At 39.9% G+C, this 17,355-nt stretch overlaps 3 protein-coding genes across 6 annotated transcripts; 2 read left to right on the forward strand and 1 right to left on the reverse strand.

Annotated features, from left to right (window-relative positions):
• The first annotated feature begins 348 nt into the window (after nt 1–348).
• On the forward strand, nt 349–5,770 carry plp1b (proteolipid protein 1b). 2 transcript variants are annotated; one of them, XM_004573365.6, is made up of 7 exons: nt 349–473; nt 2,414–2,600; nt 2,708–2,864; nt 3,118–3,295; nt 3,566–3,639; nt 3,838–3,903; nt 4,935–5,770. In XM_004573365.6, the coding sequence occupies exons 1-7, from the start codon at nt 470–472 to the stop codon at nt 5,004–5,006; spliced, it is 738 nt and encodes a 245-aa protein (XP_004573422.1). In that variant the 5' UTR covers nt 349–469; the 3' UTR covers nt 5,007–5,770. The 2 variants fall into 2 exon arrangements, with proteins under 2 accessions (XP_004573422.1, XP_004573421.1); XM_004573364.4 differs by lacking the exon at nt 349–473 and adding an exon at nt 1,812–2,016.
• A 14-nt stretch (nt 5,771–5,784) lies between these two features.
• si:dkey-125i10.3 (uncharacterized) lies at nt 5,785–16,557 on the reverse strand. 2 transcript variants are annotated; one of them, XM_012925351.4, is made up of 10 exons: nt 16,511–16,557; nt 15,927–15,964; nt 15,733–15,844; nt 15,536–15,610; nt 8,053–8,112; nt 7,826–7,906; nt 6,872–7,705; nt 6,698–6,760; nt 6,234–6,336; nt 5,785–6,130 (listed from the first exon to the last, which is right to left on the reverse strand). In XM_012925351.4, exons 2-10 carry the CDS (start codon nt 15,934–15,936, stop codon nt 6,026–6,028), a joined length of 1,443 nt encoding a protein of 480 aa, XP_012780805.3. In that variant the 5' UTR covers nt 15,937–15,964; nt 16,511–16,557; the 3' UTR covers nt 5,785–6,025. The 2 variants fall into 2 exon arrangements, with proteins under 2 accessions (XP_012780805.3, XP_076745175.1); XM_076889060.1 differs by lacking the exon at nt 16,511–16,557 and having other exon boundaries at nt 15,927–16,052.
• On the forward strand, nt 10,003–13,530 carry si:rp71-1d10.8 (uncharacterized). 2 transcript variants are annotated; one of them, XM_004573361.6, is made up of 2 exons: nt 10,003–10,255; nt 10,926–13,530. In XM_004573361.6, the coding sequence occupies exon 2, from the start codon at nt 10,934–10,936 to the stop codon at nt 12,230–12,232; it is 1,299 nt and encodes a 432-aa protein (XP_004573418.1). In that variant the 5' UTR covers nt 10,003–10,255; nt 10,926–10,933; the 3' UTR covers nt 12,233–13,530. The 2 variants fall into 2 exon arrangements, with proteins under 2 accessions (XP_004573418.1, XP_004573419.1); XM_004573362.5 differs by having other exon boundaries at nt 10,003–10,157.
• Nucleotides 16,558–17,355: the final 798 nt, after the last annotated feature.

A 17,355-nucleotide genomic window follows, 5' to 3' on the forward strand; every position in this document is an offset into this window, starting at 1 on the left:
TAAACAGATGACTTATCAAAAGCGTGTGTAAAGAGATAAAAACATGTAGAAAAAAAAATGTAGATCGCAGAATAGCTGAGTTGTTATTTTACTGAATGCTTAAAAGTGTAAAGTGTGCATGTAAAAGCTGGCATGTTTATTAAATTACCCACATATGTTATGATAGAATCAGGGAAAGAAAAGAAATGAAAATGCTGTAAAAGGAAGAAGATACCAAGATGAAAGTTCGTGTTAGAATATTTGGCCCACTCTCTGTTCCCCGTGGCTCCTTAAATAATGACTGGCAGCTGAAATGGGTCTTTGTGACTTTAAGATGTGACTCGGGGAGATGTGGTCTATCTATTGTTGATGAGACAAAAGCGCGAGTTAGATTCATATAGGGGTGGCGGCGAATAACTTCTCATATCCTCATATCACAGTCACAAAGCCACCCAGCAAAACTTCAATAACCTGACACTTCTTTCCGGACATGGGTGAGTGCACAGAATTTCTAATGGTTCTTATCATTTGTTATTGATGGGATTTATAAAAAAAAAATTTTTAAAAAGTCTATTTCAATAACCAGTACTAATGTTACCTTTGATGTCCTTTGATATCAAGTCTGAGCGAAGAATTGCTGCAAATTAATCCTCTGTTTTAATTCATCAAAAGCATTTCTAGACCCATTTTTTGATTTACCACTAATTCCCTTTTTGCCCCTTGATTCTAACACATGATGCAGGTTAACATATGATGGTGATTTCAAAAGACCAAAAAGAAAAACACGTGCACGCTGCCAGGATTATTTACCTTCTTGTCACCTGCTCTAATCTCTTTCAGCAGTAAACTAGAGTGGAATCAGAGTGGCATGACAGAGCTGGGCAGCAACTCTCATCATGCCAAAGCCATGCCAGGTCACTCATGTGAAAGAGGTCAAATACTCCCACATGTGTCACGGGCATATTTTGTCACACTTCCAAGAGAATTGTGGACGCAAACAACTTCTGCTAAACGTGTTCTCACTTGCAAATAGCCTCTGAGTGAAATTCTGCATGTTTGTTTGGGGTTTTTTTGAAGCAGCTTTGGAGATTTCAGTAATTACCTGACATCTGCTGCAAATGCACTGATGCACTTTGCACTGAAATTCAAACTGAGGCTTTTGTGGCGTTTATTATTCTATCAATACAACTACTGCTGCAGCCGGGCACAGATTAAGCGTGGGCGTCCGTAGGCGCTATCATTTTTGGGACTAACAGTCTTCCTGCTGTTACTATTTATATTTTAGTAACAGTTTGTTTAACTCACAGTTTCGCTTCCTTCCAACTAAAAACCAAAAGATCTTGCAAAAGATGAATGCAGAAATAGACATGTTTGGGGATGTTTGGGCCTAACTAATTTTGAGTTGGGCTTGCTATTGTTGTTGTAGTGAAGATATTCAAATTGCCCCTCTCCTTCATAATGCTTCCACCCACTCTTTAAACACTTGAACCCGGCCCCCACCGACATTGACACTCGGTGCCATGGTACCAGTCTCAGCCAGCTGTGGAGGGAGGAGGCCCTGAGTAGTGACATTGGCAGTGGTGGAGAGACGGTCCCGGTGACCCCTCCGCCATTACGTTATATGTGTGTATTGTGGCACCATGGTCTTTGTTTGACATCACTGGCCTTTGTTCCTTCCCAATCATGGCAGATACAATGGATATTGTATCTGCTGCCACAAAGAGATGCTCTTTCTTTGGGCCCCCTGAAGCCAGCGTTTCACCACCATCCCTCAATCGCCTGGTGACGCCTGTGACCACTGGACAAAGAGGGCTGGACCAGATTTAGTAAGAGCAGAGCTGTGAGGTGTTGGCACAAGCATTTGAGCTTTCACATACTGGATGAAGTCAGCGCTGAGAGGCTTATTTTACAGTAGCAATACCTTGTAGAGAGCTCTGTACAACACTTGTTGGCACTGGAACCTTTCTTATAGCGGAGTACAGCATCAGAAGCAGCAAATGTTTCCGGTCAGGCAGCCTTGGCTTTGCAAAGCCTTAGGTGCTTTCCTCTATCCCATTTCTGGCAATGCATTTATTAACACTTTGGATGTTTGCTACCTGCTTCAACAGCTCAGCTTGCTCTGGAAGAAGTGCGTGAGATTGCTATAAAGTCCGTGTTGGCTGCTTTTGTTTGGACGCTTTATTGGGAGACGCTGCTTGAACTCTTGTTTGTCACTGCTGTCTAATTTATCTTCTTTTTTTTTCTTGGTCTTTTTCTTTTGCTTTCTTGCCTGTTGTTGGGGTTTTGGTGTATGCTCATGGATTTTCAGACAAAGGGAGGCCTTTTTCATAGCTCCCCCACTGGGTGAAAGAGTCCCCCACTGTGGCATAGATGTGCTGTGTGGTTATATGTGCGGTGTGTGCCGCCTGTGTGCTGATATATTATGCCCCCTCAGGTTGCTATGATTGCTGTATCCGGTGCATTGGGGCAGTGCCCTACCCATCCCTGGTGGCCACCTTGCTGTGCTATGCTGGCATGGCATTATTTTGTGGCTGCGGGCACGAAGCGCTGACCCAAACCGAAGTCCTCGTTGAGACTTACTTTGCCCGCAACATTCAGGACTATGTGGTCATGGCCTCTTTGTGAGTGATTTTTCAATAACTTCTATCAGTTGTGGCTTCTTTTTTCTAAGTCTCTGGCATTGCTTTGTTTTAACTAATTGACTGACTTCTCTCTGTGACTGTTCCAGTATCAAATACTTCCAGTACGTGATCTATGGTCTGGCTTCATTTTTCTTCCTCTATGGTATCCTGCTACTGGCTGAGGGCTTCTACACAACAAGTGCTGTCAAACAGACCTTCGGCGAATTCAGGAGTACCCAGTGCGGCCGCTGCCTCAGCCTGACGGTGAGCACATGGGTGGAGGAGGAGGGAGCGAGGAAATGAAGAGGGAGGGGAAATGTGAGGTGTCAACATTGTTGAGATGCTGAATTCTGGCTTGTTTTGAGTCTAATAAATATGCTCTTTGTTTCTGCAATTTCCACATGAATTATGGTTCATTACAGATTTAATGACACCACATTTATCACGCGGAAAGTATCTATTAGCATCTGTGTTGCGATTCTGTGACCTTGTGTGCTGCACTTTTTTGCTACAACAGTTCATCATAGTGACGTACATCTTGGCCTTCATCTGGCTGGCGGTGTTTGCCTTCAGTGCTATCCCAGTCTTCTTCTTGTTCAATATGGAGCAGACCTGCCACACCGTCAACATCCTGTCTGAATCAACCCCCAGCATTAATCAGCATGGCTGGATCTGCATGGACGCCAGGCAGTATGGTGCGTTGCTCGTGTAACTACTGACCACATGGTCCCCCTGATGGGAATGTTAATGCGCCCTTGAAAGCAATTAATCACCGTGTAGTGGCTGCTAGACTGATGGCTATATTAGTCAGGAAATAATGAAGAGAACTACACCTTTATGGTCATTTCTTCACTATAGTTTCCCCGACATGCTTCAGGCAAGCCAGAGCATACACGGATCATCAAATCTCATCATAATTCAGCCATAGTATGAGGTTTCTCACTTATGTTATGTCTCCATTTAAGGTCTGCTTCCTTGGAATGCAATGCCAGGCAAGTCTTGTGGGACAACCTTAGCAGCAATCTGCAAAACTAGTGAAGTGAGTAGAGTCTTTATACAGTTCGATATAGCATTTTGGCATCATCACATTAAAATCACTGATCAAAATCGACATAAAATCTGTTTTGAATTATTAGCAGGATAACGTGCATATGAGAGAGCTCACAGTAACACACACGAGTTTGATTAAACACCCTGCATGTGTTTCAAGCTAACCTTTTTTTATTATGTCTTCCAGTTCTATGTCACATATGACTTGTACATAGCTGCATTTGCCGGTGCTGGGATCACTCTGTTAGCACTGGTGAGCTATTTTTGCATTATTTCTAGGACATTTAAGCTAACTCTATTTAAACAGCTGAATCAAATTTAAATTTTGAAATGAAACCACTCTGCGGTGTTGGTGTTTTTCCTACGTCATCATAATAGTGCTTGTCAAGGATTAATATTGCCAGTGACCAACAATATTTTCTGAGAGTTCAGTTAGCACAGGTCAAGAAGTTAGCTATTGCTTTAAAAACTATCATTACCAAACCAATGCAAGTAACCTAAATCTGGCTGGCAGCAAGCCTATCTTGATAATATATATATTTTATTGCATTCATTAATAAAGAAAACCCTTGAAATGCTTACCATTTATTCCGCAAGAGGGTCATATTTGAACACGGGCATCTTTTTATTGTTTCCCCCCCTAAATTGCAATGCTGTGACATCACAACAGCATGATTGGCCAGTTTTAGTGTTCATCCTGGACATACATTAATATGATATATATGTTTTATCGTATTATCTACATTTATCATATTACATAATGTTATGATGAAGCAGGAAAAACACCATCACTGGTACATCCGATAAACGTTTTTTCTCAATCTAGGCACTTGAAAATGAGTTTCCAGAAACAGAGCTGCTTTTACTGTTTAAAGTATCATTTTGAATGGTGTTGTGAGTGGAACCGCTTCTGATTAACACTGTACACAGCAAAGTATGTGAATTATTTGGAGGAACGGCGACACATTGTCAATGTCAGTTTTCAATGCTATGATCTTCACGCAAAAAAATTCCAGTCACCTTGTTTGTATTGAGCAGAAATAAATGAATTTTCAACGTGTGGATTTCTCTAAACCAAAACTCTGTTCGTGACTACACACAGTCAGAGATGACTATTAAAGTTTGCTTTCTATCTTGGATGATTAAAGCATTATACTGATCACTTCTCCTCTTGGAGACAAATGAATATTCATTGTCTGCTTGCAAAAAAAATGCTTACAGTACTCGTTTATGTGTAGAAGCTGATTATTTTTTTCATTTCATTAATTCTTCCACTCACTCTAGTTCCTGTATCTGGTTGCCACCACCTACAACTACGCAGTTCTGCGGTTCCTGGGCAGAAAAGGCATTCGCTAAGTGCAGCGCCTCAGTTTTCTCTGTTAACCCCATTGTCCGACTATGAGATGGACAGTCAGCCTACATTCATCCTCTGGGAAACGGCAACCTCCAAACCTGGATTGCCTGCTATTCTTTAAACCTTTCCAATAACAGAAATAGTTTCTCATCACTATTATGTATGAACAACAGACAGAGAGATGAAGATAATTTACCTCCAGCAATGAGCTCTGGCCTGTGCATCAGATCCTCCTTTCAAGATGATTCTCTTAGCTTTGTTGTTCATTTTCCCATTGCTGGTTGTATCTCTCACTTTATCCTTTGTGTGAGGCTTTGTTGGTGCTCATTGTGATTTATGATGTTTCATGAATAATTAAGAGCAATGACAGCTTGCCTCGCAAGTCATAACTGCATGCACAGTATTCAGTGGTTACTGACACCCAAATTGGCTCTCAGTATGATTTTGTGGCTTCTCTATTATCAGCCTTCAAAACTGCATGAACTAAAACGAGTGAGGCTGAACGAACCAAATTTTCCCGTTGAGCTTTCACTTACAATAAACATGCTTTTTAGTCATACTTATACAGTCTCTTTTTTTTCTCTTTCGTTTAAATGCTACCATGGTAGGTGGGATAAAAAGGTGTTCAGCCCAATATAAGCTGTTTTAGGTTGCAGAGGGGTTGATGCTTCAGTAACTTGTCTCCAGGTGTTTAGCGTGTAGCCCTGCTACTTAGACTTGTGTGTGCTTATTTGAAATTAAGGCTCATTAAAACATTTAAATCTGATGCGTGGAATTTTATTCTAGCCATATACAGTTGCATTGCTGGTATTTATTTATTTTTTTTGCTGTATTTTTAATTTATCCTTTTCATTGCAGAATCATTAATCATAACAATATATTGCCCTTTTACTGGATACAGTTGTGACAGAAAAAGAAAGAAAGAAGAAGTCGATAGGGAAGTTATGGGAAATAATGGACAGCACATTCATCAAGGTATGCTTGGACTATTTTCTGGAAACATATTTGTCCCAGATAGGCATCATTTCTTAACCGCTTTTGAAAAACACACTCCACACTGGATCACTTGGTCCTTCAAAAACATGGGGGTCAGCATATCTCCAAGGGCCCTAGCACAAACCCCGCACTGCAAAAGCATACTCAGTGTTAATTTCATGTACGAGAGATAGTGAAAGGATATCATAAAAGCACAGATATACAGCATTTTTACAAAAGAAAACACAACAAACCTTTAAACAGTCTGGGTGGCAGTTTATCGAGGGCTCACTGAACATGATCTTGACATTTCCATTAATGATTTGGTTGCAGAAGTAACAAGGAGATTTGCCATGACTGAAGCAGGTGGTTAAAAAACAAAGCAAAGGTTATGAACCTTATTCATTTTTACACTTATGTACACTAAAAAAAAACCATTCTTGGCTCTCATAAACACAAAGCAATAATTTTGACTAAATGTAACTGAAATATATGAAATCAAAAGTGAATTTATTCAAATACTTCATCAATTAAGGAAGATATGCTGAATGTATAACAATCATGACCAGAGTCCATTAAATTACCGTTTTACATTTAATGTATGTAACTAAACCACTTGGAAAATTTACATGTAATCAAATTACTTAATGTCAACATTTTAGGGATAGATATTTTTTGAGTGTTGTATAACTATGTACAGTAAGAGTGAGAAACTTACATGGGCTTATTCAGAGTTTTTGTTGAGTTTACGTCCTCTGCAGGCTTTTGAGACACATCAGAACTACAAAAACAGTCACAAACAATGAGGATGATTTTAGTGCTCAAATAAAAATATGCGAACAACACTGAATACTCTACTGTTCCTTTATTTTTTTTAAATAAAAACACTCACATATGGCTATCATCACACTTTTGGTTTGGTTTGAAGTCCTCAGAGTGGGGTTGTCTTGGATCTTCCACAGGTTTAGGAACAGCTTCAGCCTTGGCCGTCTCCACATCTGAAGCATCAGTCAGTCTAATAGCTGCGTGCTCTGTGTTATCCAAAACACCTTCTGCATCTGAAGCAGCTACTTGGTCAAGGGCATCTTCAATGTTCAACTCTTTGTCACAGTCTGCTGCTGTCTTAGGTGTTGGATCAAAACTTTGTTCAACAACAGTGCCTTCATCTTCGCGCTCAACCGCCTCTTCAGTTCCGCTTTTAAAAACCGGCTCAGAGGGTGGTGCACACTCGACTTTAAACTCCACACCCTTGGCAGTGTCAGCATCGGATTGACTAGATGGTGCAGGCAGAGTGTCGGTGACTGATATGGTGCTGTGTTGTAGAGCAGTTTCTTCTTCTGGTGTTGCATCACTTACAGCGGGTGTTTCCACACCGCCTTGGAGAGAAGCTTCTTTTCCCGATGTTGCCAAAGCAGGTGGTCCATACATGTTTACTCCTGCGTGCTCTAAATTAGTTGTATTCGGCGGTTCTGTTTTGATTACAGATTCTCCAGAGACTCCAGCGGTGCTTTTACTCTCACTACTCTCTCTCACTGTGCCTTCCGCAGCAGAGATTTCTGCAGGGGGATTTTTCACATCAGCATCTGCGGAGGCCTTATCCTCATTGTGACAGGTGTCAGCTGGTGCATCAGCATGTTGTTCCGTGTTTTCTGCAGTTGCTTCAGTAAATGTCTTTTCTGGCTGTGCATTAATATTTTGAATAGGTGCTTTTGTGGGGGGTTGAGGCCTGTAAAAGAGAGTGTTACTTCTTCCCCACTTTGCAACAAAAAATTTGATTTGTAAGCAAAATAACAAACACTCAGCATCTTTGAATTTAACACTTCCAGTTATAGTCTCGTATACTAACTCTATCTTCACTGTTGAGCCTTCAGGCCGAGTGTCTTTCGGAGCTGAAATATTTTCAGCACTTGCCTGATTAGCTGAATTCCTAAAACAGACAAATAAAGCACTGAGTATTTGGTTTAAATGTTCAGATTTAACTGAGATTAAGCTTGAAATATGCAGATTTGCAGAGAAGCAGTAAATATTTGCTCAGGTTTTGCACAGTTTAATTTACATTCAGCACCAACATACCCTTCAGATGAAATGACCTCTGCCTTTTGAAGAGGAGAACTTGGTGGAGGATCTATTGCTCTACAAGGTACGAATAAGAAGAGAAAAGAGAAAGCCTTATATTTTCTTAATTGCTTCTTCAGAACCAATAAGAGATTTCATCACCTTCTAACTATGTTGGCTCAGAAATAAAGTCTAAGCCAAATGCTCCACATTAGAGTAGTGACTGATGTCTCTAGTGAGCAATAATATAAATGTACATCATTAGCTATCATATATAGTGCTTGCTTAATGAATACAGCGTCAGCAGTATTCTGGGAGTTTCAGAATCTCTTATATAAACAACGTTCATCCATAACTTACATTAAAAAAAATTTGTATGAAGAGTGCAACCTGCATTGAAGGATGAGCATTCTGAGCATGTGAAGTCAGTGATTGATGAAACAAAGCTAACAAATAAGGCCTTAAATGTCAACACAATGTTTATTAATGGTGTAAATATCACCAGACACGTTGCAGTGAAGTGGTGGCTGAGGCTGGTAATAAATGAGAGACACACAAACTAAAATCTAACTTTTCCCGCAGGAGCAAAGCCTCTTGATACAGAAGAATATGCTGTATACACAACAAACTGTGAGGTAATGGTCCCTTTGCAGCTTAACAAGTGACAGCAAAACATGTGGTGTTTGTCATTCATGAGTGTGTGAACTGAACTATTAATTCAGAAGGTTTATGACTTGTGTCAATTGCGGTCATCTAAAACAGCGAGTATACACACATTTGTCTATCTTTTTAGTGCATTTCTATTATTTCTGTTAAAAAAAAATCTGACTTGATAGAAAATGTTTATGGACTTTGAACCATCAGACCCAGGGAACAGATGTGTAAAAGGCCGAAAGGTACAGCAGATGGCTAAGACATCAGCACAACTTTTAATTTTGGAACATCCAAATAAGGACAACATAACAGTGTTTGCTGGGTTAGTGTTGGTAAGAACACTTTGGGGAAGCTAAGCTTCATGAGGCCTCTTCATAGCGGTGTCTCTGGTTTTACTCCAAATAAGGAGAACATAACAGTGTTTGCTGGGATAATCTGGGAAAGAAAAACAGACAGACAGACAGACAGACAGACAGACAGACAGACAGACAGACAGACAGACAGACAGACAGACAGATAGATAGATAGATAGATAGATAGATAGATAGATAGATAGATAGATAGATAGATAGATAGATAGATAGATAGATAGATAGATAGATAGATAGATAGATAGATAGATAGATAGATAGATAGATAGATAGATAGATAGATAGATAGATAGATAGATAGATAGATAGATACGTGAATAAATTCTAATATATTCATAAAAGAACACCAAATCATCAAGACATCAACAGTGGTGGTGGTGTGATAAATTAATGGAACAATGATGTAAGCATTATGCTTTATGTAGCAGCACAAATATAAGGTTTTAAAGTGGCCTAGACAAAGTGGGACTTACATCCAATTGAGATATTTTGGCATGTTCTCTATTAGACTGTTCAGCCCTTCAGTGTGGCTAAATTAAAAGAACTGCAGTATCACAAACGCTTCAGTTCCTGCTGCCAGGGGTGGCACAACGAGAGGGCAATTACTTTTCACATAAGACCAGGTAGTGTTGGACATTTTTTCCCCCTTAATAGAGGAAAGGATCATTTAAAAACTGTTTTTGTATTTACTCAGGTTATCCTTGTCTAATATTAAAATTTGTTTGTTGTTCTGAAACATGTAAGTGTGACAAATATGTACAAAAAATAAAATAAATAAATCAAGAAGGGAGAAAAATATTTTTTTTCACAACAATGCTGCCTAGCTGATTATCATTACAAGGGCACTGTAGTGCAATTTATTGATTTGGTCAGTGGTCAGTGTCTCCATAGGCTTGGGCTCTTATTTTCTTGATACCTCTATTTTGAAAGCGTCGTGGAAATACTTCCGGTCTTGTTCCGCTTTTCCCCGGCTTCGTAAAGTAGTAGCATATTGCTAAGCGGAAAAGTTAACAGCGATAGTCAAATGTAGCAGCATTATTTTAATTCTCTGTAACTAGCAGACATATCAGTGGCCACTGTGGAATCAACACTACCCAGGTGGGCTGTTTTCAAGTGTAGTATCGTCTCAAAATAGCACCACAGTCCTTACGTCTGCTGTTTTACATCAAAAATAATACCAGCACGGTCCGAGACGAGTAAGTCGCTTCGTATTTTACGACTTTTACTTTTAATAAAAAAACATAATAGTAGTTAATAGAAAATTCATGTGGCCTGCTGTATCATTTTTAGAGCTAAATGAGGTGCCTCCAAAAATGTTACTTCCCGATGCTTTCCACCAGGTTTTGAAAGAAACTTGACATAAGCCTATCAGGTTACTTAACACTGATACAGTGTTTTTCAAAACAAAATATAGCATAAATATTATTTTAGGCCCGGTTAAAAAAATAAAATCTTAAATGGCATTCTGTTCCTTGTTATTTCAATACATTAGTGCAGGCTCTAAACATCGCTTTGGGCCCCTTTTAAGCAAAAAAACAACAAAAATAGCAAGATCTTTTATTCTTATTGAAGTGAGCTTAGAGATCTAAAAATGCATTACCTGTTTAATAAAGTCAGCTTTATAGGTGACTAACAAACTCGAGCCTTTTATATCTGGTTGTCATGAGCGCTGAAGGACTGCAATAAACTCCAACTACACAAAGTACAAAGCAATTATTTCTGGTAAAGTAAAAATGTGTTTAATTAGTAAGCTTATACCAATGTCAATGTGATTTGTGATTCTTTTTGGTGCTTAGCCAGGCCACTTTGTGGCTGTCGGATTTTTACTTGTATGGTTCATCTCAGTATTTTCTTGTGTTGCCTTAGGGGGAAAAATGCCATCGAGAAATCACCTTGATAAAATCGGGAGGAAGAAAAAGAAGAGGTGGACAGAGGACGCCATGGAGCGTGCACTGATAGAGGTCAAGTCAGGCAGGTGCACAGTGAGACAAGCCGCCAAGGAGTTTGGAGTCCCTAAATCTTCACTGGGGGACAGAGTCAGTGGACGGGTGACCCCTGGGAGCCGTAGTGGCCCGGCTCAGCTTATAACATCTGCTGATGAGGAGTTGTTGGTCGAGTTCTCCTTATACATGTCCAGGCATGGATTCCCACTTACAAAGCAGCAGCTGGTGTCCTTCGCATCGTCAATTTATAAGCGGCAACACCGGAGGGTGGCATTTTCCAAACTGGGCCAGACATGGTGGCTCAATTTTAGAAAGAGACAAGAGAAAAACATCACTATTCAGCCAGCAGACAATGTTGTCCGTGGGAGGACTGTGTCAGTGAGAAAGGAAGCAGTAGATCAGTTTTTTCACCTCCTGAGGACTGTTGTAGATGCTCATGAGCTCATAGACAAGCCTCACCAAATTTTCAACTGCAATGACACAGACTTTCAGCTGAGTAGGAAGAGGGTGACTCTCCCCAAATCTGTCGGTCTAGGCTACAAGCCAGCGCCAGGCTCCAGGGACCATGTCTCCGTCTTGGCTTGCTTTAATGCGGTTGGAGAGGACATCCCCCCATTTATAATCTACTCAAAGGCCTATCCAGGGGGAGTATGCTACAAGACACAAGGACCACCGAATGCCCTATACGGGTGGTCAGACTCGGGATGTATCAATTCAGACCTCTTTAAGAAATGGTTCCTCAAACATTTTCTCGTGCACGCACCAAAGGAGCGTCCACTGCTGCTGATTTTCGATGGCCACAAGTCACCCGTGAACCTGGAGGTGGTGGAAACAGCTCGTAAGGAGGATGTCATTCTTCTGTGCCTCCCACCTCATTGCTCCCACATCCTCCAGCCACTCAATGACGGTCTCTTTGTGGTCCTCAAGCAGCACTTTGCTTCATTCCTAGGCGACGGCTACACTACTGACACCCACTTTGCAGTTAGCAAAAAGGAGTTCTCAGGGGTTTTCAAAGGAACATATCAGGTAGCAAAGGAGGAGGAAGGTGTGAGAATTGTGAAGGAAGGCTTTAGGAAATCTGGGATCTACCCACTGAACCCCTTCACCATCTGTGACAGACACATGATATCAGCCCACCACCCTGGCCAGATAGCTGCACCCTCCTTGTCAACACCAGTGCCGGGAGTGCACACTGTAGGAGACCTCACAGATGCTGGGCCGTCTTCCTAATTCATCGCTATAAAAATGAAAGTGTGATTGACTGCATAATTGAGCAAAGCAGAAATGAACACAGGCTCGTTCTGTCTTTCAAAATACTGAATTAATTACAGTCCTGTTTTTTAATATAGTGAACCACCTCCTGCTGCCTCCCTGCAGAGAGCCCTGTTTGAGGAAGGCTTGCATTGTTATTAATTACTACTCAACAATGAGCTCAGTTTTAGTTATCTGGTAATAATGTTTGAATGATGCACAACTGTGGTTTTCAATGGGTTGGGAGTCCCAAGGTGAACATGATTTTCAAAAGGATATTAAAAGAAAAATAGAGGAAATATTTCTGCTTAACAAAAATCTGTAATTTCTCTTCATAAATGCTTCCATCTTCTTGTGAATTATTGGATGGCAAGCCATTTAAATTAAGTGACCCATAAAAGAAAAACACTTGCAAAGCACTCACAAGTTGCTTCAGCCTAGGGGATTGTGAGCAAAAGGACATTTGTAGATATTCAGTGCCATCTTTTTTTGGTATTGCTGGCCAGTCAGGTAGCGAAGCTAACCATCATTGGTAAGGGGCATGATTTCAGTTTAGTGGTCTCTGACAGCAAGTGAGGGAGGGGAGGCTGTGAGGTGTGAGTTGCCCGAGCAGTTCTGCACAGATATAACACCGGTGCTTCACTCTGTCATTTGTTTTATGTATCTAAGTAATGTGACAAATTCACTCGATTATCTCAAACACACTGGAACGGATAAAAGAATGGATTTAAAGCTTGGGCACATTTTCATATGTTATCTGTTGTAGACGTCTGATAACTACACTTTATGCTGTGCAAGATGTCTCTGAAGCACAATCAAGCCTCTTAACTACCAGACTGATTTTGAGTGGAAGTTGGAACCATTTATTGAAGGATGTGTCATCAACAGATGATGCAGCTGTAGAATATGATACACCTACTGCTGTTGTCATGGTTTTCTTTGGAGGTCAAAGAAAATATGTCCATTTTTGGTTCCAACGGTTGTTGTCTTTTTTTCCCTAAATAGTTTAAAATTGTACATGTGATTCTGTTGTTCCTTTACTTACATCTACTGGCCTCTTTGTTAGGTACGCCTGTTTAGCTTCTCATTAATGCATATATCAAGTCAGCCAATCACATGGCAGCACTGTGCTATCATGTTAATGTAGATCATAATCTCAGGAAGGTTTCCAGCATGTTGTTGAATCTATGGTATGAATAATTAAGACAGTTCTGGAGGAAAAGGGGTCCAACCCAGTACAAGCAAGGTGTACATAATAAAGTGGCCTGTGAACATAAGTATCCTGAATAATTGTGAACACAGAAACTGATATAAAAGTAAACCCAAGACCTTTTTAAATAATTTGCTTCTTTCTGTTCACCTGGAAGAATGAACCCTACGTGATCTCAGGGGGAAAAGTCAGACATCTAGAATAAAGATATTTTTAAATGTGTTTGAAGCAAAAATTTGTCCATAACCTTAATAATTTACAAAATTTTGCTGTAGCCATAGTTGAGTGTGTGTGTGTGTGTGTCTGTGTTATGTACATGTTCAGGCTGAGTGATGTAATGTCAGTGCAATTGATACATTTGCCGACAATAGTCAGGCAGCTAAGGCTGACGTATCCTTTATTTAGTAGAAATATTGTGCAACCAAGCAGAAGAACATCTTTCTGTTCTATTACCTGTATAAAATAACTCTGTATATGACTATAATTATTGGATGCCTATATCAAAATCATAATTTTAATGCACAGGGGTATTAATATTAACATTAACCTTTTTTTTTAACAAAGCTGGAAAAACATTTGTCACATACCATATAATTAACAATCTCATATGTTAAGTTGTTCCCTAGAAAGCTTTTGCTACAGTATTCAAGGAAAAAATACGCATGTGTCCTACAGGGAAGCACCCCAGTAAGATTAACGTTTGATCAACCAGCTTAAGTGTAGGTCACACTGCAGTGTACTTTAGAGTTTTATGGATGCGGTACAGATGCCCAGGGCTAAGTTAATGTTTTTGTACTGTATGTTAATATCACAGATGGTGATTTGTGCCTGAAGCCTGGAATATTTTTAGTTATGATTCAATGACACAGCACAGTCGAAGGACAATTTGAGTTTAACTTGCAGAACTGCCACCACACTGTGTGGTGCCATACACATGGGTCTAATATTTAAGTTTTACATTATTTTTCTTTTAAAAAAAATAGATTTACAGTCATGGTAAAAATTTATGGCCTCTGTCAGTTCTGAGGTTTACATATGAGGGCATATTGAAAGTAAATCATGCTCTTAAAGTTTCTGAAATACAACCTCAGACGAACAACAATGCGTGACGTATTACACGGTTTAAAAAAAAACAAACTAAGCCAAAATGCAGAAGGAGTGTGTGAAAAGAACAACCAGTGACTGAGTAGCTGGTAGAACCACCTTTAGCAACAATAACTTGAATAGCTTCCTGTATGACTTTATCAATCTGCCACATCATTGCGGAGGAATTTTGGTCCACTTTTCTTTAACTTGTTGCCTTTTTTCTTTTTCAGCCATTCTGTTATAGAGTTGCTGATGTGATTGGATTCATTGTCCCGTTGAAAGAACCAGTTTTGGACAAGCTGTAGCTGTCAGACAGATGCCCTCACATTTGACTCTAGAATACTTTGGTATACAGAGGAGTTCATCATGGTCAAGTTAGTGATATCAAGGTGCCCACTTCATGTGGCTGCAAAACCAGCCCAAATCATCACCCGTCCACCAACATGCCTAAGAGTTGCTATAAAATGTTTGTGCATTTTTTTTGTTGTTGTTTGTTTGTTTGTTTTGGGGGGTGTTTTACCAAACATGAAACTACACACTATGGTCAGACATCTCCACTTCTGTTGTTCAGTCTTTTCCTGGTTGCACTGTCACAAATTTTAACATTTTGCATGCTAACTGAGGCCTATAGACTCTGATTTGATTTCTCTAAGCACCTTAGGGCGAATTTGGTGATAAGGCTGTACTTAGTTCTTCACACACTACTTCTGCATTTTTGCTTTGTTGTTGTCTTTAAAAAAAAAACCATATTGTAATATGTGAAGTTTTAAAGTTCATCTGAAGTTATATTTACCAAGCCATGGTAAGGACTAGACTATTATTTTTCATATGTGCGGATGCTTGAAAGCTTAGAAATGAAAGTTGTTGTTTTTTTTGTTTGTTTGTTTTACCATTTCTGTGTATTTGTCAGTTAAATCCGGTGTGCCTGAGCAACGTTTACATTCAAAAGTGTTTTTTCTTTTTTAAAATAATTTTGCAGCACTCACTCAAATCTCCTGGCTGCCAACCGGACTTGTGAACTCCTAGCTGGAATAGGTTTAGTTTCCACATCTGTGTTCGTTCTGCAACACAGAAGAGGTTGCTGTGACACTGAGACAGGACAGCTTCAATTATCCCTTTCAATTAAAAAAAACAAAATTTTAAAACTCAATTTTTGAAGTTGCATCTCAATCACTGTGAGTACCCCGCTGTGTCTTGTTCTTTCTTGGCATCATTTGATCTTTGGATCCAGCTGCCGTCCTTTTTTAATGTAGACCGCACCCTGATGTTTTGAAGCACCTGGCTTCTGTTAATATCTACAACACACACACACTTTTATCAGTACTGCATACCAAGAAATAGTTTTTTCTTCCATGTTTAATCTTATCAAATACTCACCTTTTGACATGCTGCTGATGTTTTCTCAGATGTTCAACCTGAGGAAATATTTGATGATAAACTTTCTGTACGTTTTATCTGTCATACTCTACACTCATTCCCAACTCACCCCCTTTCGCAACCTGTAAAGCTGTATTCCTATACACAAAAAACTCATCCACCATGATAAAGTGATATTGAAGCATTTACGCTTTGTTATTAACACATGTGGACAGTTATTATTATCTGAATAAAACCATTTGAGCATACCAGAAGACATTCCACAATAAAACTTGTGCAAAAATCGAATCTGCTTGTAAACACTATTAACAAATGTATCTCGTGCTCTCCCCAGTCTCTCTGCATCTTGTCATATTGCGCATCTGTTCTGTATTCTCTTCAAGCGCCTGTTAACATTTTGACCTGTGCTTAGTGCTTTAATCTCTTGTGATGAATCTTTCTGGAGATGTGCCAGCCCCAATTAAGCAGGTCAAATTCATTATTCATAGAAAAGGAAAGCAATTCAGATTTGGTAATGAGGCCTTCCTCACACAGGCCACGAACAGGGGTGTGAAGTCCATTTTTGTGCCGTATTGTGTTCTCACCTGTTTGTGTCAGAGCAGATCAGTGCCGGTCCTCCTCCGGGTCTCTGTGACACGCAAATAAGATGGCAGAAATACCTCCACCAGAGCCCCCACCCCCTGCAGTTTCAGATCCCGCCCCCCTCCCCTGTTAGTTTTGAAGTGCCGCACCTGGATGATGCTACACAGGCTCATTGAGCAAGCGGATAGGCTGGGTGATAAGAGGGGCAGCACTGTTTTGTGGTTTCGATTTTTCTGAGTGTGAGAGGTCACATTCCAGAGATGTTTTCTAGTGAGATTTTCAGTCTTTGCTAAGAAGCAAATTAAAAATAGGCTTTTATAACCTGCCTGACAGCTTAAAGGTATTTAAATGAACCCTGCAGGTTAGTACTTGATGCTGTTTTCTTTCCTACTAATGGCTATAGCAGGGGATTAAACTGAACTCAATTCTGCTCAATATTAATGTAATCTCTTTATACACTTATTGGTGAGACCCTCCACAACAGTCCCAGTTTCTCATGTGGTCCCATGGGAAAATTAATTGCCCATCACTGAACAATAGCCTTTGAAAAAAAGTAGACAACTGAAAACCTGCATATCATTAACCACAAAAGTTTTTTTTTTCAAATATAAAAAGCTTGTAGTATTGTTTCACCCACAACAAAGACTTTCTTTCACAAGCATACTGTTCCAGTTGGTAGGCTTCTAGGAATCAAGCGGGACCAGATCTCAGAGTTGTTAGAATTTAATCTACTGTCTCATCAGACCTTTTTAATAATATTTACATTGAAAATCCTTAAACCGAAATGCCCATTCTCTCCAGTGAAAATAAAAGGGCACAGAGAAAAGCTTAACCTCATTATTTGATG

This window comes from Maylandia zebra, linkage group LG10 (genome assembly GCF_041146795.1).
Source record: "Maylandia zebra isolate NMK-2024a linkage group LG10, Mzebra_GT3a, whole genome shotgun sequence".
NCBI lineage: Eukaryota > Metazoa > Chordata > Actinopteri > Cichliformes > Cichlidae > Maylandia > Maylandia zebra.